This window comes from Nansenia antarctica, assembly GCF_963989245.1.
Source record: "Nansenia antarctica genome assembly, chromosome: 1".
Taxonomy (NCBI): domain Eukaryota; kingdom Metazoa; phylum Chordata; class Actinopteri; order Argentiniformes; family Microstomatidae; genus Nansenia; species Nansenia antarctica.
In genome coordinates, this window is record NC_137674.1 from 84788987 (window position 1) to 84811988 (window position 23002).

The 23002-nt window shown below is 41.7% G+C and overlaps 1 protein-coding gene across 1 annotated transcript in view; it reads left to right on the forward strand.

The window, feature by feature from the left end:
* Window positions 1–23002, forward strand: part of slc5a2 (solute carrier family 5 member 2) — a gene marked incomplete at both ends in the record, with an annotated part of 39148 nt that overhangs the window by 2222 nt on the left and 13924 nt on the right. The window contains 4 exons of the mRNA XM_080532008.1: window positions 142–246; window positions 2012–2071; window positions 2592–2696; window positions 3251–3356. Of these exons, the coding sequence (XP_080388134.1) occupies window positions 142–246; window positions 2012–2071; window positions 2592–2696; window positions 3251–3356 (376 nt within the window). The remainder of the gene's footprint in view (window positions 1–141; window positions 247–2011; window positions 2072–2591; window positions 2697–3250; window positions 3357–23002) is intronic.

Here is a 23002-nt window from a genome sequence, read left to right on the forward strand (position 1 = left end):
AATAGACGTTGATGATCAGTTCTGTGTCTTTGTTCAAACAGTAACAGTGTGTGCGGTGCTGACCTGGTGTGAGTATGGCATGGTACAGGGTGAGCCTGCTTCCCTTAACACAAAGCTTACCTCCTTATCTCTGTCTCCTAGGTCGGTGCCTCGCTGTTTGCCAGTAACATCGGTAGCGGTCACTTTGTTGGCCTGGCCGGTACCGGAGCTGCCAGTGGGATCGCTGTGGGCGGGTTTGAGTGGAACGTGAGTTTATTTATTTATTTATTTTATGTAACCTTTATTTAACCAGGCAGGCCAATAAGAACTCAGTCTTATTTACATTGGCGGCCTGGCAATAGCCTCATATTTGACTGTTGTCTAGTACAGCGGTTCCCAACCTGTGGGCCACGGCCCACTGGTGGTCCGCGAGAGTACTGCAAGTGGGCCGCCAAATCATGGGCAAAAAAATTGTTTTATTGACGTTTTTTTGTTACAAAAACGTTTTAATTTTAAAAAGATACAAAATCTTGGATTGAACAGCCTTGATCGTATTGTGTGTGGTGTGCGCCGATATTTCCATCCGAAAAGAAGAAGTCAGCTCGCTTCTTGATTGGCTACATTCCATCCCGGACTCGCGAACAGGGTTGCCAGATGGGATCGACATTTTCCACCCTAACCACAGCCTAAAACCTCTAATTCCACCCAAAAAAACCGAGCCCATCTGGCAACCCGAGTCGGGAGTTGCCCACACACATAAGGATGTTTGGTCGTAAATATTGAACACATACAACATTTACGATCTTGGTATTTGATCACCTGCTATATAAAACATCGCCGCTTTGCGCGCTGCTGAGTGGGCCGCGAATACTGGACATATCTGTAAAGTGGGCCGTGAGTCCTAAAAAGTTGGGAACCGCTGGTCTAGTAGTACTTTTTTTTTCCATTTTTTTTTTATGTGCGCCTGTCGGGGCTTCTCTCGGGATTATTCCATTTTGAATTGCACTTGCATTAATTAGTTAGGCCACATTTAGGGTTAGGGTAAAGGTTAGGGTTAGGGTTAGGGTAACCATAGGGTTTCCAATTCAAAATGGAATGATCCCAAGAGAAGCCCCGACCGGCGCACATAACAGGCGCACCCCTGCGCTATCAGAACGAGCTACCCCAATCTCACGTCAGAATTCGACGTTTGTCCATAAACGTCGAATTCTGCCGTCTGCCGTGTGAGACCAGGCTGATTAGAGTTAGTAGATTTGTGACAGCCCCCCAGTGTGTCTGAATTGGAGTCCTAGTATACTGTACTTCCAAATGGTTTAGCATGGGGGGTCAGGTTCAGTACTAGATTTGGGCCGAGGTCCAATAGTGTCCTACCTACAAAAGGTTTTGTACATATAATCATTTTGTTCATATAATAATGTTGTACACATAATAATTTTGTTCCTATTTATAATAGTTCCTGCAATTTCCTGTAAATGTCTTTATCAATTAGTAATCCACAGTATGATTATGTATTTGTGTATGTTGTTTTTTAAATAATAAAATGCTGAGACAATACTATGACATTCATTGTGTTCTTCATATTTCCAAGTCATCTTAAGACCCATGTCAAACTCTCATGCAGTACCACATAACGACACCGGGGGTCGCACGTCAAACTCTCATGCAGTACCACATAACGACACCTGGGGTCGCTTGACACAACGGCAGGCGGGGAACATAGGACCCCTTTTCGGAAGCGGGGAACATAGAACCCTTTTTCGGAAGCGGGGAACATAGAACCCTTTTTTTTTTGCTAAGAAACCGGGGAACATAGGACCCGGGGAACATAGGGATGACCCCGTATTCTGCAATGACAATAAAGTTAAATCTAATCGAATCTAAATACTGCTCAGTCAGACATTTGACGGTACAATTCTAAACCGTTTATAAACCCTTTTACAAATGGTACCTTAATGTAAAGTGTTAAACCTTGTTTAAGTATGATGATGCAGTATAAATGGGACTCTTCTCATCTGTCCTCATGTAACCCTAGGCTCTGTTCATCGTGCTGCTGTTGGGCTGGCTGTTTGTACCAGTCTATCTCACTGCAGGGGTAAGTTAAAATGGAAGCTAGTAGGCCTATATAACCTGTTACTATGGACATTATTAATAGATATTTTAATAGTTAACCCTGAACATTCCTTCCCGTAACTAACCCTCTCTAGGAGACTATCCAAATAATGTGAGGCGGCCATTTTAATTGTATTTATGAATGAATGAATGAATCTTTTTATTTCGAAGATGATTTAAAATAATAAAAGAACAAATAACTAATACGAAGAGTACAGACCTATCACTGTTCGAAAGGGAGTAGGATGAAGCCTAAGCTTATCATGTCCTACCCCCTATCCGTCACTTTCAAGTGAGAACAATAATACTTAAATTATATAATCCAATTAATTAACACATAAATTACAGTATCAACAGTACTAATACTTTTTCATTCTTAATATTGAAACAACACAAAATAAACAAATAAACATAGTTTTCCATTCTTAATACTGAAACAACACCTCTGCCTCTTTATTATAAAAGTCTGTCTCTGTGTATCCCTGTTCTCTCTGGGCTCCTAGGTGATCACGATGCCTCAGTACCTGAAGAAGCGCTTTGGGGGAAACAGGATCAGTTTGTACCTGTCTGTCATCTCTCTCTTCCTCTACATCTTCACCAAGATATCTGTGAGTCTAGTCTCCTCCTCACAAGTCTTTGGTTGTTTGATGGTATTTGTGTACGTATTGGTTTCAGCATTCAGAAATGACTCCTTAAACAGTCATGTGAAAAAGATAGGACACCCCATAAAAAACGTTGTCTTTTTCAACATATTTAAACACATCGATGGCCGAAACGCAAAACCTCCTATCTGCAAAATCAGATGTAATGATCAGACTTTTCTTTAGAAAAACGTGAATACATTTCCGCGTTGTTGAAAATCAACGACACATCGCTAGTCAACTAACACAGCTTGTTTTGTGAGCCTGTTACAAAACTAAAGTAGTGTTCTAGTTAACTAGGTAGCAGTGGGGATTACTCACCCCCAAGCCATTGTGTTGTTGCAGTATTTTGGCTTGACTAGCGAGTTTGTGTCGTGATTCTCAACAATGTTGAAACGTAGTTCCGTGTTTCAAAAGAAAAGTCTGAACATTTTGATTGGTTGCCGACATGCAGACCAAAGCATTAGAACCTGACAGGGGATGAAGTGGACCAGTCTGACTGTCTGCTTGTCTCCCTCCAGGTGGACATGTTCTCAGGGGCAGTGTTTATCCAGCAGGCTCTCGGCTGGAACATCTATGTGGCTATCATCGCCCTTCTCTCCATCACAGCCCTCTATACAGTCACAGGTATCTGTTGGGTATAATGACCATGAACACACTAAACACTCTCCTGTCACTAACCCGGCTCAGAGCGAGAGACAAAAGGGGAGACAAGTCAAGGGTAAAGGAAATAATCAATGTTTTATTATTGACTGTAGCCGCCAATTCCACCATGTGAATGAAAACAGTAATAGTCTGGGTTGGTTAATCACGCACGCCACGCTTTCCTTGTAAGTTGTATAAAATGTAAAAGATTTATTGTCCGAAAAGTAATCCAATGTATTCAAACGAAACGAAAAGTCATAAAGCGAACGGTAAATTATGTGATTACCGAAAGGAGTGATCGTGGTCAAAATAATGTTGTTGCCAGTCTAACCTATTTCCATCCCCCCAGGTGCTGCTAATTGACTCCATAAATACACCTGGGCCCATCCTATCACCTGACACTCAATTACGACTAAAACATTAATACTTCTATAACCAGGGGTGCACATAACTGGTGCGCCAGTGCGCATGCGTCGCCAAAATGCATGCTGCGCAGCAGATCAGCCGCATGAAGGCGCTTTTGCGCACCAACAGCTGGGTCCAAGAAGCAAGCCCCACTAATGGGGTTTTCCACTATAGGGCTGACCCGGGTCAGCCCGGGCTGGCCTGCTTCTTTGGCGCTTTTCCATTTGTCGGCCTGGGTCGGGTCGCTTCTTTAGCTACCCATCGTGAGCAGGAACCATAGGGCCGAAGGGTACCTTTTTGCCAGGCTGCGTGTGACGTGACGCTGCACACCGTTGATTGGTCAATGGAAATCGTCATCCCATGTTCATAGATTTCTTCGCTAACCGCCATCTTTAAATACCACATTCGCTCTTGGAAAATGTCACTACAGTTTCTGTAATAGCTTATTAATAAAGATTCGAAAAATTATGCTGACCATCGTATTATCTTAGTTAAATGTCATTTCAATGCATCATAGAACTTTTATTTACAACAAGCATAACACAAAAATCGCTATTATGCACCGTCTTTGCCCGTGAATAACACCGGCTGTGAAGGTGGTACAAACACAATACTCCTTTGCTAACTTCACCATCGGTATACGGTCATTTTGAGCTGTTAACCACCGCGCTGACACCCCGAGAAGATATGCTTTTAACCGTAAACTCAATGAACCGGGAGTTCACCCGCTGCTGCTCGAAACTCCCGTTGACAGCGGGGGGAGATAAACGTTTTACCAGGGAATTCGCTCCGCGCTGTGTCGACCGTGATAGGAGTGTAGGATTGACACCATTCAAATGGTTTTGGATTCCCTGTCCTCTCCCCTATCCGGACACGTTTGAATTGTTATCCTAACCCATGGTAAACCGAAGTTATTAACCCGCAAAGGGCACCGGAGGTGGTGGTACAAACACAATACTCCTTTGCTAACTTCACCATCGGTATACGGTCATTTTGAGCCCTTAACCACCGCGCTGACACCCCGAGAAGATATGCTTTTAACCAGTGGTGTAGTCTAGTTTTTTCTAGTGGGTATACTGTGATTTTTCCCTCCCAGCCTCATATTGTTCATTTCGGAACGCCATAAAAATGCGCTCCCTGTCTAACGTTATATATATATAAATTACATGTTATAAGGCTGATCTGTGCATGATAGTGCTGCATTTTGACATATTTCATGTCACATCTCCCCCATGTTGATGGTATATGACGCTATAGTCAGTCCCAATGGTCCAAAAGTCAAGTGCTTCGTAACACAGACGGGGTGAATTTTATGAATGAAAGTGAAAGTTCTGTCACACAACGCCGTTACGTATCCTCACACATTTTTAAGTGGGTGTATGGAAATCCTTGGCTTTCCTAGTGGGTATATGGCGTAGTCCTGCGTATCACCTCACTGCTTTTAACCGTAAACTCAATGAACCTGTGCCTGCAGCACCGCGCCAGCTGGTTGAAACTCCCGTTGACAGCGGGGGGAGAGAAACGTTTTACCAGGGAATTCGCTCCGCGCTGTGTCGACCGTGATAGGAGTGTAGGATCGACACCATTCAAATGGTTTTGGATTCCCTGTCCTCTCCCCTATCCGGACACGTTTGAATTGTTATCCTAACCCACGGGGAACCACAGTTATTAACCCGGGAAGGGTGCCTCCGGGCACCGTGTTTGTCTGTGAATAACACGGCACACAATGATACTACAGTTCATAAAGCAGACAAGTGAAGACAGTGGTTTTAAGGGTTCAAAAAACATGACTTTATTATGTGTACATAGCTTCCTCTCTCTCTTTCTCTTTCTCTCCAAAAAACCACGGTTAATAATATACCACATGCCGAGGAAAAAGTATACGATAGCTTCAAGTTCCTCCATGCTATTGTTGTGGCTGTGTTGTGTCTCGTGAAAATATACGTCACCACCATGGCGCGCTTTTATGACGCGTAACTCCGCCTACTATTGCCTACTCCTCCTACTCATTCCTGGTCTGTTGTGTATAGTGGAAAACCAGAACTGTTCAAAAGCGTGCCGAAGCGTGCCGAAGCGAGCCGACCCGAAGCGATCCGGGCCGATAGTGGAAAAGCGCCATAAGTAACTATTTGCCGTCCCCTCAGCCGAAGGCCCGACGAGTAATCCATCACAACAGTCGACCGACGACGACCACGGCGACTCCCCTCACGAAAACATTCGGAAAGTATGTATCGTAACTCGTACTTTCATTCCGCGTATCGCATGGTTATCACGCCGACACGTGCAGTGTTTCCTCTATATGCATTTATTGGTGGCGGGCCGCCACGAATGAATTTCCTCCGCCACCAAATGATTCAGACAGTCCACTTTGATTCAGGCTGCGCAGAAAGGCAGCGAGTTATTATGACCGGAGAACTGAAAAAAAGCATGTCCCTGAACGCTCCGCCAATCACTGTGAGTAAACTGACTCTGAGAATGTCCTCACGTCACATTTTACCGTAATACCCTATCTGTTGGTTGAAGTGCAACATCTCAGCTTTCAGGGACAGTTGGATTTTTATCGATAGCACAAACCGTTTAGAAATTACGGTAATTACAATGTCGGGTGCGGATTTGTGCCGGCGGCGGTACATTCGGCGCAGAAGTGGTATCTATACCAGATAAATAATAACCATTTGCTTACGTAATTTTTCGTTTGTTTACATAGTCTGAAACTACAGATGGTAAGCTTTCAAATGATGCGTCATACATTGAAATCGAAAAAAAAATCAAGACGACACGAGTATTTGAATGTTTGTTTGTATCATGTTTTGCGCAAGAATGGTGACTGCTAAAAACGCTGCTAGAGGCTAACGTTTCGTTCTAAAACGAAAGTATTGTAACGTCCCCACTTGGACAGTGGTTGAAATAATGACAGATAGCTTCTCTCATGTAATCTGTGCGTTTAATTGTAAACTATCTCATACACAACTTTCTTAGTTCACCCGAGCTCTCTCTCCCAACGGTCTCAACAACACACACAGGGCACATTGGCACACAACACAGTAACAGTGCGAACATGAACATGAACTCAAGCATTAATGAACATTAATGAACAGGGTTGTTCTATCTAATTTATTATGTTTGTGTTATGCTAATAAATGTAGATCCACACAGGTATACAAACTGAGCTCCGTTTACTGTCAAGTGCCATTCATTCTGACAACACACACACACAGGTCGTAAAGCTCTAACAGAACGTGACGTCGTAAAGTGCAACAAAGTGCTGCAATGACATACTGTCGTACATAACAATATTGTTATTTGATCACCTTCTATATAAAATCACCTGCTCGGCTTTAATGACTTAACCGCTATTTAAGAAATTATATTTGTTTTCGAGCACGCGGAGACGACCACTCCGCCACTAATGTGAAAAATCCTGGAGGAAACACTGACGTGAAAATTCAGTCCCGAACGACTCGTCGCTAAAAGGAAAAACAACACCAAGGGACTTCACGTTTCTTTTCTCTGAAGCTTTCAAACGTTCAGACGTTTGTTTTACAGCTTCATTATCGCACCTAGACCCCTGACCCAGGGAATATGGTTGGGAATTCTATTAGAAAAAAGAAAAAAAAAGACTTTGTTGAACAATCAAAATAATGAGCTATTTAAAGTGATAGCCTACAACATCCTCTACCATGGTTGAAATTGAGGACAGTGATAATTTACAGCAGTCAAGAGAGCAGTGATGATGACGATTAAGCTTGTAGCATAAATAAATGCTTAGGCTGTAACTTTTTGTTGAAAAGTTGATTTCAGTGTTTACAGAACAGAGCAGTGCTTAAAGAGATGTCCGTTTATTGTTCATTGGGTTTAAAGGAGTCTGACAGACTTTCATGCTTAAAGAGCAGTCATTTGATTTTGCATTTGTTTATTTTGTTTTGCACACAATCATTTGTTCGTTCATCTTTATTTATGAATAAATGTCGTTTTGCTAATATAAGTTATCCATGTATCCCTTTTTCATCCATCCTGTGGGACGGGTCGTGACTCGCGAGCTCGGGGAGCACCAAGCAGCATCCCTAGGTGCTCCTCTGAGCACTGGCCCCAAAAAGTTATGTGCACCAAAAACATAACGCTATTCTTTACATAAATAACCAAAAACATAAAATAAACATTAATCATGAAATATAAATATAACTCAAAACATTAAACACAAATCATCCAAAATAAAAGCCTAAAGTAAAATTGGCCATAACATTCCGGCCCCTAATTTTTGTAAAACTGAAAATTATTAAGTCCTACGTTATGGCTATCTACCAAACAAATGCCATCATACATTGTTATGTTCAATATATTATACAGTAATTATTTTGCCTACTATTCATAAAGCAAAATAAGCATAAAGCATTCAAATACATTACATAGCATCATTACTACATAAATCGTCATAAATTATTTCATTACAATATTGTCAGTACATATCATTGTCATAACACATAATTCTCAATTAGAACATATCATTGTACAGTAAACACTTTTTTTTTTTTTTGAAAAGTCCATGTGTATGTGCATGTGAATAGTCCAAGAGAGTTTGATCAAAAAAGAGGAGTGAAAACTTACAAATATCTTCCAGTAGAATGTCCATACTAGCACATGCCTAGAATGAGGCAAAACGATTTCAACATAAACATTTAAGCACAAATTTGTCCATTCCAAAATAATATAACATTCCAATGTCTTTTCCAATAACATTATTACGTATCTACTGTACATCATTTCTTTTACATACAGGATTAATTCAAATGTGCTTATGAACCAATTTCATTTTTTACATTTCAATATTCTTAAGCACATAACCCCTATAACACTTTGTAGGGTTTGTAATGCAGACCCGTCACCAGGGCCCAGTCTTAGGGTGGGCCAATGAACTGCATGGGGGGGCACAATTATTATTAATTCAGTGTTTCCTCTAGGATTTTTCACATTAGTGGGGGGGTGGTGTGTTTTCGTGCGCACGCGCATAAAACGCGCACTGGCGCTCAAAACAAAGACGTAATTTCACCAAAAACTAGAGGGTGGCAACATTTTTTTTTTAAAATAGCGGTTAAGTCATTAAAGCCGAGCAGGTGATTTTATATAGAAGGTGATCAAATACCAACATATCCTACAGCTGCAGCAGAACATGGGGAACGCGCATGACACACACACACACACACACACAGAAAGATCATCAGCTCAATATGAAGTACACGAGAGATAATCAGCTCATCGAATATGAAGTACACAAGAGTAGAGTAGGCTACACATGGAACCGGGAACGCGCATACAGCACTGAACAACATCTGTAGAATATAAACTTGTGACTGACAGTCACATACATACATACACACACACACACACAATGAAAGATCATCAGCTCATCAATACGAAGTAGGCCTACATGAGAGTACACACGCAAAACCGGCTAACGTTACTGTTTACACAAGTAAAATCACAGTGTGACAGTCAGATGAAGCATTCGGTAAACAACCAACAGCAAGGTAATGCATCAGCTGAGTTCAAGAAAAACAACTCTTACCTTTGATGACACCGACATGAGCCCTGTTTACCCGTACCTCCGCCGTTCTGTTCGTGGTGATTTTAGAGGCAATAGGTATTTTTGCCCCGCGTATATTGCTATGAATAGTTCGAAACTAGCGTTGGGTGAGAGTCTGCTCGGTTAACCCATTAGCGGGAACATTATTTGTTTCACAAAATAGGCTGATTTAGTTGACCATGAACATCAGAGACATACATTACGAATGTTCATTTAAAATACTCTATACTGAGCACTGGTATAAGAACATGAACCAGAGAGCGGCCCGCCACGAATCAATGCATATAGAGGAAACACTGTAACTATAATCCGATATGCTATGGTATTCGTCATGCAACAGTGACATGCATGCATAGTAGGTTGCAGAGGCTAAATTGGACACATTGTTACGGTCAGATAGGGAACCCAAGCACAGACACAGACCAGATCAGAATGCAGCAAATAACATAACAATAAACACAGGCGAAGCTGGTTTATTACAAGGCCTTGTCGACCCGAGTAGGCCTAAGCAAAAATTATTTGAATGCTACTTTATAGCGTGTAGAGGCCAAGTTGTGCATTACAATGCGCACAGGTCAATAATTGGCACCAACCCGGCACACTTACAAGAACAATAATTAAATAAATGCCAGGGATAGCCTACATAACTAAAATTAGGAGACTGGCACGCAATCAGTGCACTTCCAAAAGGGATACAGTATGACCGACCGATCGTGTGATCATCACATTAAAACCACCTATCTACAGCAAATAGGATCAGCCAGATCCTCATCATTGAACACGTTATACACAAAGCACATTAAATATAGCATAACCGTGCAAACAGCTCATCTCTCCAGTTGAAAAAGCTGTCGAGAATACAACTAGCAAAACATCACCACGGCGGGTGCTCACACACACACACACACAATATTAACTTACCCTGAATTCGCTCTCTCGTCTCCTCCCGGCTCAGAAAAGAAGGAGGCGGCGTTTTTCAGTGCTGAATCTCCTCATCAGTAAGTCCTTCCACTCATCCTTGAACTTGTGGGTGAGGTCCTTTTCGAAGGCAAGCTGAATCAGTTGAGCCTTGCGCTTGTGCAACATGCTGCGCCGATGCTCAGAGAAAACATTTTTAAGTGTCGAAAAATAGTTTTCACAAGTCGCGGTAGACGCTCCCAAAGTTAGGGCGAGTGTATAAACTTGGATGACAGTTGGCATGGCCTGGAGTGCAGAGTGGAACGTACTGAGAATATTGGCTATTGTCCATTTTCCATCTTTGGGGGGAAACGAGGTGTCCTCCATCTTCTTTACCAGGAACCCACGAGCCACAGCATATTCACCTCGCTAGTGGTAGCCGTCGGGGTGCTAGTGTCAGGCTGCCCACAGTCGCTAATGCTGGTGCTATGTCCATCGGGGTCAGGTGCAGCTGCACCTTTCGAGGATTTACCGGTAATCCACTTTCTTATATCCATCTTTATTCAAAAAGCTTTATCCATCAAAAAGCGCAGATTTTACTCAACTGCTCAGTGCTCGCCTCACACAACTGAAATGGCGGGAGCAGCAGCGTGCGTAACGTGCAACTTTCAACTTTCAAATGATTGGTTGTCACTAGAATCCCGTCCAACAAAATGAAAAACACACTATTGTTTCTCAATTTTAATGTCTATATAATATAATTATTTTATATATATTATACTAATATATTTCTTTATTTTTAATGTTATATCTGGCTGCCAGTTGGGGGGGCACCACCACGTCTGTGGGCGGGCCCGGCCCCCTGAGGCCCGCCCATAGTGACGGGCCTGTTGTAATGTTTCCCATAGACCATGAATTTCTGGGGGCAGACTCATCAACTATGATGACTAGATCTCCAACTAAGAATGTTTCGATGGGCGCTATTCCACTTTTGGCATTGTTGCACTAGGGGAGGTATTCTTTCATCCATTGTTTCCAGAATAATACATTTTCCACATGTTCTTAAATGTTCATGGAAGACAGCCTGGTTCATGACTGTGTCAAAGTGCTCCAACCCTGCAGTATGCTGCTCAAGTGCCCACTGCACTAGCTGGTCCAGTGGGCAATCTTGTGTGCCCATTGGTTCATGCAAATCATCCAGAGTCGCTCTGCCTCCTTTCATGAGTTTCTTGAGATCCTCGGCCATCATTGGCTTCTTATTCCCTCCAGCTCGAGAGGTAGCTTTCACCTTCTGTCTCTTCTCCCTTGTTTCCATCTTCACAGCCTTTGTTTGAGTTTGACTTTTAGGACTTGCTTTCTCCTTCAAATCCTTCCTTCCTGATTTAGGACTTGTTTTCTCTTTCAAATCCTTCTTGAACCTTCTTAACATGTGTGAAGGTCCTTGATGGGCTGTATTGTTGGGCATGATCACATTGTGTTCACGAAAAGGAAGTTTCAGGTGGTAACGACGATCTTTAAGCTCAGCTGAATTAGACACTATTTAAAAAAACTGATCTTCCTGTGACAGGTCCTCCAAGTTGGTGACAGATATTCTGTTGACTTTTGCAGTGGAGTCGATGACTTTTCCATTCTCCCCAGAGCCAAGCGGGCCATTGATAACCCATCCGAGAATAGTTTTAACAGCGTAAGGCCCACTACCTTCACTGTTAATGGTCTTCCACGGTTCTAAAGCTTTTGGGGAGTTGACACCTATCAGTAGCCCAATGCTAGCATCGATTGTTGTCAAGTCAACCTCCTCCAGGTAAGGCCATTTTCTTATGTCTTCCTTCTTGGGAATGTTGTTGTGTGTCACAGGGATAGATGACTGTGTAAAAACATCAGGCAGTTTTGTGTCACTGTCTAATGCAGCTATTTCGATGCCAGATATTTTAAAACTGGTTGTTACCTTTTCTTGACCCATTGTCTTTAAAAGTATGTTAGTTTTCTTGCCAGGGGTTTGAAGCTGCTTAGACAACTCCATGGTGCAGAATGTTGCCGAGCTCCCTTGGTCCAGGAAGGCATACGTTTGTATGCACCTTGTTCCATTTTCCATTTTGATTTTGACAGGGACGATTGCCAGAGCGCACTTCGTAATTCCGGCCCCAGTATGGCTACCGGTTGCCATGGTGACAAGTGTGTCCGAGCTGGTTTCCGGTCTTAGATTTTCCATTGTTTGCTGTATGTGTAGGATAGTTGGATGAGTTTTATTGCACACATTGCATGTCATGCGCTTCTGGCAACTTCCACTCATGTGTCCACTCTCCAAACATCCAAAACACATTCCTTTGGTTTTCAGGAATTCCACCTTTTCGGTATTTGGTTTGATTTGGAATATTTGACATTTCCAACGAATGGTTTCTGCTGCAGAACATGCAGGGCTTTGTGAATGCACTTGGGCTGCTGGTCGTAATAGGTGTTTGTCTGTTGGGCTGCCACCTTGATGGCTCAGATGTAGATGTGGTTGATACAGCTGTGGCAAAACTGCTACCCCTGGTGGTCGATTTTGGATAGGGTTTTTGCCGTATTTTCTTACCTGAGACTCTACTCAAGGGACTTTGAATTTCCCCGAAGATAGGATCCAGCATTATTCTTTGTTGTTTGTCTATAAATGCAAGTACATCTCTAAAGCTGCGTGCACACCAGGCCATTGCGTTGCACCGGAAGTCATTCATCTCAATGGGGCAGTTGCGTTGATCAGTTGCCTTGCTCTGCATTGCGTTTCTTAACCGTCAGGGTGCGCTAATCAGTCAAAAAATGTCAGCTTTTGCGTTGCGTTGGATCCGTTAAAACAACCAGAAGTAAACCGGAAGTAGTTTCTTGCCCAGAGCTTTCGCCTCAGATGTAAAATCCGCCATTGGCTAAAATCTGTAATTTTGCTCTACAAGTGTTAATGTCATTTTATGAAGTTTTTATATGTTTTCAGGCGAGAAAGTAACCATATATATTCACAAAATGTGTCCAGTTTATCAAAATAACCCGTTTATATATCTTATCTGACGTTTTTTTCCCCACTTCTGTGGGAAACTTCGCTAGCAACACAAGTAGAGCTTTGCATCTGCATCGCACGTTGAAGTACGTCAAGCCCATCCCACCAGGTTGCGCCAGAACGGTGGGTCACGGTCCCTGGTGTGCACGGAGCGTAAAAGAGGCGGTCTGCTTGTGTTTGTCATGAATTGTGCAGGCAACTGCTCTCCACCTTTCTCGAAGTTTGAATGGAAGTTTAGACACAATGATTTGTAAATTGGATGGTGTTTCTAGATCCGTAACATAGTCCATGTCCTGCATTGTATTGAGACAACTTTTCAAAAAGATTGCATATGATCTCATACCAATAGCATCCTCTGTCTTGATGGCAGGCCATTTCAATGCCTTATCCATGAATGCAGATGTGATGGTGATTTTATTTCCAAAATGCCACTCAAGTTGTTCCTTGGCTTCCTTGTAGCCTTTATCAGGTGTCGTATGAAAACAACTGCGCACCAGATACCCTGGCTCTCCAGATGTGTATTGTTCCAAATAATAAAGTATTTGCTCCATGTCATCAGTCTTGGTTTCGATGGTTAACTCAAAAGATTTAATAAATGACCTGTAGTGCAGTGGGTTACCATAAAACACAGAAACATCTCTTGGTGGAAGTTGAGACATTGCATGTTGTTTTATTAGTAATTCGGTTATTGTGTTTTGCTTTGTCATGACGTCAGCGAGAGAATCATTTTCGTAGGTGTCATTGCCTTGAAAGAGCCTTTTGGGTTCACTTGGGGAGCTTTGTGTTTCCACTCGAGATGAAGTGTGTTTGGGTTTATTTGAGATGTTTTGTTCGGGGGTTATTCTTTGCTTTGCTTGAACCATTTTTGACACCGTTTTGTCTGCTGTAGGACGACTAAAGCTCCATGCACACCAGGTCATTGCGTTGCACGGAAGTCATTCATCTCAATGGGGCAGTTGCGTTGATCAGTTGCTTTGCTCTGCATTGCGTTTCTTGACCGTCAGGGTGCGCTAATCAGTCAAAACATTTCAGCTTTTGCGTTGCGTTCGATCCGTTAAAACAACCGGAAGTAAACCGGAAGTAGTTTCTTGACCAGAGCTTTCGCCTCAGATGTAAAATCCGCCATTGGCGAAAATCTGTAATTTGGCTCTACAAGTGTTAATATGTCATTTTATGAAGTTTTTATATGTTTTCAGGCGAGAAAGTAACCATATATATTCACAAAATGTGTCCAGTTTATCAAAATAACCCGTTTATATATGCATAAAGTATCTTGTGATGTAGTCTACTACTGTTCATGTTAAATCCGTGTGGAGCTAATGCTATCGTCTCCACAGGCTAAAGTACACACTAATATCCTTAACTTATGTCCTAATCACACTACTGTCATACAAGTCGTACCTTCTCCTTGACATGGACATACACACCTGCTACCTTCTTTGAAAGAAATCGCGATTTATTCAGTGAAAACGAGTACAGCACATGATAGCATACCATAGCATAGCATTCGCGAACACAGTCAATCAATCAACTTAGCACAACAACTAGCGCCGTAGCTAAAGGCTACTATGTACTATACTAGAATAGATCTGTATCTGTATTATAACAAGTAGCTTCTTTTAGCCTAGCCTAACCCTAGCCTTCTAGGGAGAGAGGAGGTGCTGCCAGCCCAACACTGTAGTAAGTCTGTTGTTGTTAGTTAGTTAGCCTACTTTAGCCATTGCTGTTCTGAGCGACATTGCCTGGGTTAGTTATTCCAAAGATTTTGAAAAGCTAGATCAATCCGTGTCTATCTTTCCTATTGCCCCTGTGACAGCACCATGTAGTGCTTCTTCACCTCATAGTTATGTATCAAGTCTTATCTGACGTTTTTTTCCCCACTTCTGTGGGAAACTTCGCTAGCAACAGGAGTAGAGCTTTGCATCTGCATCGCACGTTGAAGTACGTCAAGCCCATCCCACCAGGTTGCGCCAGAACGGTGGGTCACGGTCCCTGGTGTGCACGAAGCGTAAGGTCAGCAGTCTTATCCATGGCTGTGGATGAAACTTGTGAATGGGTCTCTGTGAGGGCCTTTATTGTGGCCTCTGCAACAGCTAATTTAGTTCGAATGTTAAGCTTTTCTCTCTTAGCTTTCATTTGTGTTTCTTCCGTTTCTCTCTTAGCTTTCATTTGTGTCTCTTCCATGTCCAAATGCAGTTGTTCATCCAAGGTACTCAGTCGCGCTTTGAGCACAGCGCATTGAACTTGCGCATTGGATAAGGAGCTGAACGAAGCGGGAGCATGCCTATGTTCCCCGGGTCCTATGTTCCCCGGGTCCTATGTTCCCCTGTTCCGCACTTCCGAAAAAGGGTTCTATGTTCCCCGCTTCCGAAAAAGGGTTCTATGTTCCCCGCTTCCGAAAAAGGGTCCTATGTTCCCCGCCCGCCGTTGTGTCAAGCGACCTCATGTGTCGTTATGTGGTACTGCATGAGAGTTTTTTTTTTTTTTTTTTTTTTTTTTTTTTTTGGGGGGGGGTCTTAAGATGACTTGGAAATAATGAAGAACACAATGAATGTCATAGTATTGTCTCAGCATTTTATATAACTCCCTAGATAGATCATTTTCGAGATGGAATTGAAAATCTTATATTCCTAAAAGAACACCAGTGATATATATATATATACACATTATTAAATATTTTTTCTATATTTTTGTCAAACGAAATCAAATAAATACAGTAGAGATATCAATCCAAAATATAGGCTTTTATTGCAACCAACAACAACAACAAAAAAACTATGTTTGTGCAAACATGGTGTTTGTTTCCAAGACCAAGCATCAAAATGCCAACCTATGGGACAATACTGTACATCCCATTGGCAGGACGTCACGTAACAGCGCAGTGTGTCTCTAGGTTACAGTGTCACATATCCCATAATATAATCCCTAAGTAACTAGCCAGTTTTCGTAGCACAGTGAGTGACGTCTTCGAAATCGAAAACACAGGCTATAGTGAGACGCGCGTCAAAAAAGGCTCACAGGCGGAAACTACATCCCGAACGATAGTTCCTCCCTAGGAAATATTAGTTCCCACTTCACACGAGATAGATAGATTAGATAGTTTGACTGTGTGATAGATAGATAATTTGATATTTTGAAAGTGTGATCGATCGATAGATAGTTTGATTGTGTGATAGATAACTTGATATTTTGAAAGTGTGATAGATAAATCGATATATCAATAAAGAAAAGAGTGTAAAAAGAAACAACTTGCATTGCTGTCATGCTAGCGTAGTGGTTAAAGCTGCGGACTGGAGTTCCAAAGGTTGCGAGTTCGAGACTTGACTAAGTCATTCATTTTTTTTTTTTTTTACATTTAACCGAAGATTTCATGCAAAGGTTTCAAACACCATTGTAATCGTGTCAGTTCTTGTAAATTAGCCTGCACCATAATTTTATAGCCTACAATACTTTTTTAGATGAGATTTTAGATTAGATTCAGACAACGAAATGCAGTAAAAAGTGCGCCTGAAGAGGGATTCGAACCACTGATATAAAATGACGATTAAATCCTATGGCAGCAGTCAATACCACTAGGCCATTGTGGCGATATGACGATTTGTAGCCTGCTGCGGATATCACCACAGTAGTAATATTCATTTATTAAAATATGAACATATAACAATAACTGGGGCTAGTATGACCTACGCATTTAATCGGTCAGCAATTTCTTGCCAAACCATTTCCCTCGCCTTGTTAATTGCGGCAGTATTGCACTATTTTACATCTTATTTTTCCGTCTTCATAAAAATCAATAATTCGGAATGCTGCGCAAATGTAGTACCCCTGCAGAGTGGAGTATCTTCATTTCGACAGATCGACACTTCAGGGCTTTTTATGTCTGCGTGCACGCGCCCATATCGAAGATTTGTAAGCCATCTTCAAGGCTTGATTTCCAATCTCGAGTTCCCTGAGCGCCGCTATACTGATCCACCTTTAGTGGAATGACCCGCTGATTAGTCACTTTTACAACGAGGTATGACTTGTAAGGATCATGCATTTGTGGAATGAGCAACACAGCTAAACGTGCGGGTAGCGGCCCAACATTTGCAATTGTATGCATGGATTAAAGAAATATTTTTTCTATATTTTGGTCAAACGGAATCAAATAAATACAGTAGAGATATCAATCCAAAATATAGGCTTTTATTGCAACCAACAACAACAAAAAAAAAACAATGTTTGTGCAAACATTGTTTGCACAAACATGATGCAACATGTTTGAAACATCATCAAACATGAAGACATTCTTTCACTCTAGTGTTTTAGTAGTCAGGCACTAATAAGGAGAGGCCTACTGTTTCACTGCTGAAACCTGGTAATCCTGACACATGAGCTCTAGTGCAATTATCAGTCCTAACTCTGGCATCACATATATTGTAATAATAACTATATGGCTTACTAAGTAAACAGGTCCATATAAACTGGAAAGGTACAGACATCTTTCAATAACAAAACTATGGTACAGCAATAACTTGGCAAAAACAAATGAAAGAGCTAAATAACATGTAAACAATGGCATACATGATGGCGTAAACAATGGCGTACAGCTTATTCTAACTAATAATAACAATAATAATAATAATAACAATAACACAATTAGGCCAATAACAATAATAATAACAACAACATAGGCCAAAGTGCTATCAAAATAAATGTGGAAATCTAGCCCATACGGACGCTACGGCTGACAGCCCTCCAGTACGAAGCCAGATCTCTGTGGCCCTGCATGTACTGTCCTTTCAGCCTCAGTAGACGGGCCTCCAACTCCCTCCACTTCCGTCTCCTTGTTGGGGGAGCGTGGCCTCTGTCTGCCATCCCCAGTTTACCCTCTGCAAGCGTTTGCTGATCCTTCAGGTGCCGAAGGAATTTCCAAAGTGAAGGATGGCGCACTTGGACAGCATCGTTCAGAGTACGATGATAAGCTAGAACAAAAATACAGAATTATAACTTATTAGCCTATTAATGGCCTATTAATGTGCAAACTGGTTCTACATCTGCAGGCTGATCTACTAACGGTGTGCAGTGAGGATTGTTGATCTTTCCAATGTAGAAGATAGCGGGCCTTATTTGAAGTATATCTCAACTTCCCCTGTGTGTGAACTTCAATTAGTATTCGTTATTTGGGATCTTAGTAAATCAGGCCCTAAATGTTATTAGTTTGGCATGAACATTTTGACATTGAACATTTTCCCCTCTGTGTCTCCTCCTTTCACAATTTTAAATCCTTTCTTAATCCTTTCTCAATCACGGTGCCCGCCCATGATTGGACTGATGTTATGTCCATCATCATTAGCGCGCCTGTACGTGGCAACTCGTCCACCTGTTTAAAGAGCCCTCCTGTCCTCTGCTGTGTTTGATGTTTCGTTAATTTTTGTTTCGGCTCATAGTTAAACCTCGATATACGCACAGGCCCAGAGGTGATAGGATAAGAATGAATTAACCCATAATTAGCAGACAATATTATATTAACAATATAAAATAATTAACTTAATACTTCAGATTTAGTTATTAGATGAAATTATATTTTTTTTGTTCAGATCTGTCATTGTTACACTTACATTCAACATGATTATTGGTCCTTTGCTCCATGTTTCTCTCGAACACATTCCACATCGCTGGTGGGAAGGCCGCTCCAGGATGGACATATGTGTTACGAACATACGCAAGGAAGTCTTGTAACTCAGGGTGGTTCATCAGGGCACGCCTGGTGTTTCTGTGGTGGAGGAGAAGATCAAAATTGATCTGGACCAGAGGCAGAGGCAGGTGTCCTAAGGCCATCACCTTGAGATGAGATGAGATGAGATGAGATGAGAGATGAGATAACGTTTATTGCCATTTATGCATACACATTAAGCATACACATATAGGAATTTGATTTGGCGTTACAGTAAGAGCATTTCTAAATGCAATGACAGAACACAACAAACCTTGCGGATGACTGCTGCCAGTGGATGGTCATGACGGAATGGACCAGCCAATCCAAGTGCCTGTACCCTCTTCCACAAGGCTTGGTTGAAATGGAAGTAGCATCCTCCGATTCTGGCTTGTGGCAACTCCGTTTCAAGAGCAGTTTTCAGCGCTTGCTCAAAGTCACAGATGACTTTACGCGGACGCCAAAGGTGGTGGGTGATTCTCCTGAGTGACGTTTTGACACACTGGAACACTTGTCGGTAGTGTCCAATTGTACGTTGCTCCATGAGGACATGTACAAGGGGGACAACGAAGCCATGAATGTCCCCGAGTATAGTGAATACTTGGTTGTATGGGCGTGGGCACGACTTGAATGTAGCATCCATGTATAATGTCCTGCAGTGTCGCAGCTGTCTCAGGTTGTCCTCTGTGGAAAACACTGCTATGCCCCACTCACTGTCTTGGTGCAGGAGGAAATGGTCTCTGCTCCATGTCTCAGCCCATTGACCGTCGATCCTTACATCATCAACGGTAGCTGGGACGGGAGGGATTACTGCAGCTCTGGCTCTGGCCATAACAGACCTAACTGAGGAGAATCTTTGAGGAGGTTGCCCTCGACCTCCACGCTGGATGGGACGGCCCCGCTGTAGACCTACGCACTCAGCATCGTAAATGCGCTTGATTGGTACTGTGGGTTCTCTCACCACCTCTCCAGTAATCACTTGGCGAAATTGCGCATTGTTCACCATTTGTGTATCGGGGGCATGCACATGTTCGCGGACCTCGCGAACTTCTATGTTGGGATTGACCCCCTCTACATCAAAGATGTTTGTAACCAGAACTGTCCGGCAGTCTTCTCTCCAACACCGCCACCGAATATTCTGTAAATTTGTGCGGTGTTTCTGGTACCTAAAGTTATCCAGAACTAATATTTTCCCCCCTCGGTCTCCAGTAATTATTTGAGCCATTGTCACTACGCATGTGTTCCGAACATACCGGTATTTGAGGAAGTCTTGTAACTCAAGCTCAATTACAATTGACCTTAAAACAATTGATAGGGGGTGTTACGCCCTCTGGTGACTCGGAGAAGAAGGGCGCAACAGAGACACACTAAATATCAGAGTGCAACATTGTCCCCTGACACATACAAGTATATTATATCAATGTGTGTCTATGCAGTATCAATAGCATCTAATTTAGATTTTTTATTTTAGTTGTTTATCTAAAGAAAATAATATTTTAAAATAATGAATTATCTAAAACAATACATTAAAAACAATCTAAATGATATGCTACATTTAGCATATCATGCTACAATGATATGTACATTTCAAGCCTGCAAACTGCGACACTTTAAATGAATGTGCAATAACACTATGTGCAATATGACAACCCTAGGGTACATAAGGTTGCCGAGAATAGGAAATGTTAGAATAGGTATAGCATAGCATAGAGTACAGCACAGTGTTTTATTTGTACAGTATAGTATAGTGGATAGTGTACATAGCCTTTATTTATGTAAACCAGTACTATATCAATGACAATAAAGACCATTCATTGATTCATTCATTCATATTATCAATAGCATACCCCTTTTATAATTAGCATACTGAATTTCATTCTCAGATTTGATATAAAGACTATCAGAGTTGGGTCATTTGTGAAGACATTAATGTGTGAATAGAGCAGATTAATGTCTGAATAGAGCAGATTAATGTATGAATAGAGCAGATTAATGTCTGAATAGAGCAGATTAATGTCTGAATAGAGCAGATTAATGTATGAATATATAGAGCAGATTAATGTGTGAATAGAGCAGATTAATGTGTGAATAGAGCAGATTAATGTCTGAATAGAGCAGATTAATGTATGAATAGAGCAGATTAATGTCTGAATAGAGCAGATTAATGTCTGAATAGAGCAGATTAATGTCTGAATAGTGTCGTGTTTCGTAATGTAAACGCGTGAGACAACTGTTAACTATATATCACGTACTTTATTAACCATCCAGTTCCACCATTCATTCCACTCTGCCCGCTTTCCCACTGTGCATGCTCTCCCCTCTATCCCCAACTCATTCCCATTGGTCTACAGCATAAGCGTCACACCATATATTTATTATCCTTATGTTCTAACTAACATAACACCACAAATAGAGCAGATTAATGTCTGAATAGAGCAGATTAATGTCTGAATAGAGCAGATTAATGTATGAATAGAGCAGATTATTGTTTGTCCATCAACGTCGAATTCTGACGTCTGCCGTGTGAGACCAGGGGCCTCATTCATAAAGAAATACTTGAACGTCATCTTTGACTTTCACGTAAGCACATTTTTCTAAACGGACGTGAGCATTATTTATAAAACGGGCTGAGATGGTTTAAAGTTGCGTACGTGCTTCCTTCTATAAATACCAAACATACTTGGAATTGAACGCAGGTGAATGAGGTTTGTATTAACGCCCTGTGATAGAGGCTCAATTATAGCGGCTGAATGAAGCCAAGTGCTATAATATAATATAATACAGACAGACAATACTGACAATATTATATACTGTCTGTATTATATTATATTATAGCTTCATTCAGCCGCTATTTGAGCCGCTATCACAGGGCGTTAATACTATATTATATAGGCGTGCGTCTGGAAGGGGAGAGGGCAGTAATACCACGTTCATTGATAAAAATGACATAAGGGATGGAAAGGGGGGATGGCAGTTTTAGAAGGGGGATGATTTGGACTGTTTTTATTTCAGGGGGGATGCCATTCCCCCTCATCCCGACTCAACTCGAAATCCAGTATCATTTAGCGCGTGGCCGGGCAAGGCATAGGCATGTTGAAGAGAGATAGACAGCTCCGTAGGGATATAAAGAAAGACTGAAATACAATCATAAACATTAGTTCCCTTTCAATCTTGAATTAAACTCATTTTCTCGGCTGATAACAACATCGTTAATTTTATTACGAGCCACTTGCATGAATTACAATAGGCAACGTTTTTCCAGTGCAGCTCACATGCCTGTAATAACTCCGCATAACCAGTAGGTAATGTACGTAAGCAAGTTGAATACTCGACGTCGAGCTACGATCGTTTCCACGATCAAATTGACTCACGTTGACATTTTATAAATCACTACGTTGACGTGGTTTTCTACGTACGACACGGGTAAGATCAACATTTGATCTAAGCACCCGTTATGAATGAGGCCCCAGGCTGATTAGAGTTAGTAGATTTGTGACAGCCCCCCAGTGTGTCTGAATTGGAGTCCTAGTATACTGTACTTCCAAATGGTTTAGCATGGGGGGTCAGGTTCAGTACTAGATTTGGGCCGAGGTCCAATAGTGTCCTACCTACAAAAGGTTTTGTACATATAATCATTTTGTTCATATAATAATGTTGTACACATAGTAATCCACAGTATGATTATGTATTTGTGTATGTTGTTTAAAAAAAAAACAATAAAAAAAAAACTAACAGTATAATTATGTATTTGTGTATGTTGTTTAAAAAAAAAAAAAAAAAAAAAAAAAAAAAAAACTCATGCAGTACTACATAACGACACCTGGGGTCGCTTGACACAACGGCTGGCGGGGAATATACGGAAGCGGGGAACATAGAACCCTTTTTCGGAAGCGGGGAACATAGAACCCTTTTTCGGAAGTTTTCGGAAGAGGGGAACATAGAACCCTTTTTTTTTTTTTTGCTAAGAAACAGGGGAACATAGGACCCGGGGAACATAGGACCCGGGGAACATAGGGATGACCCCA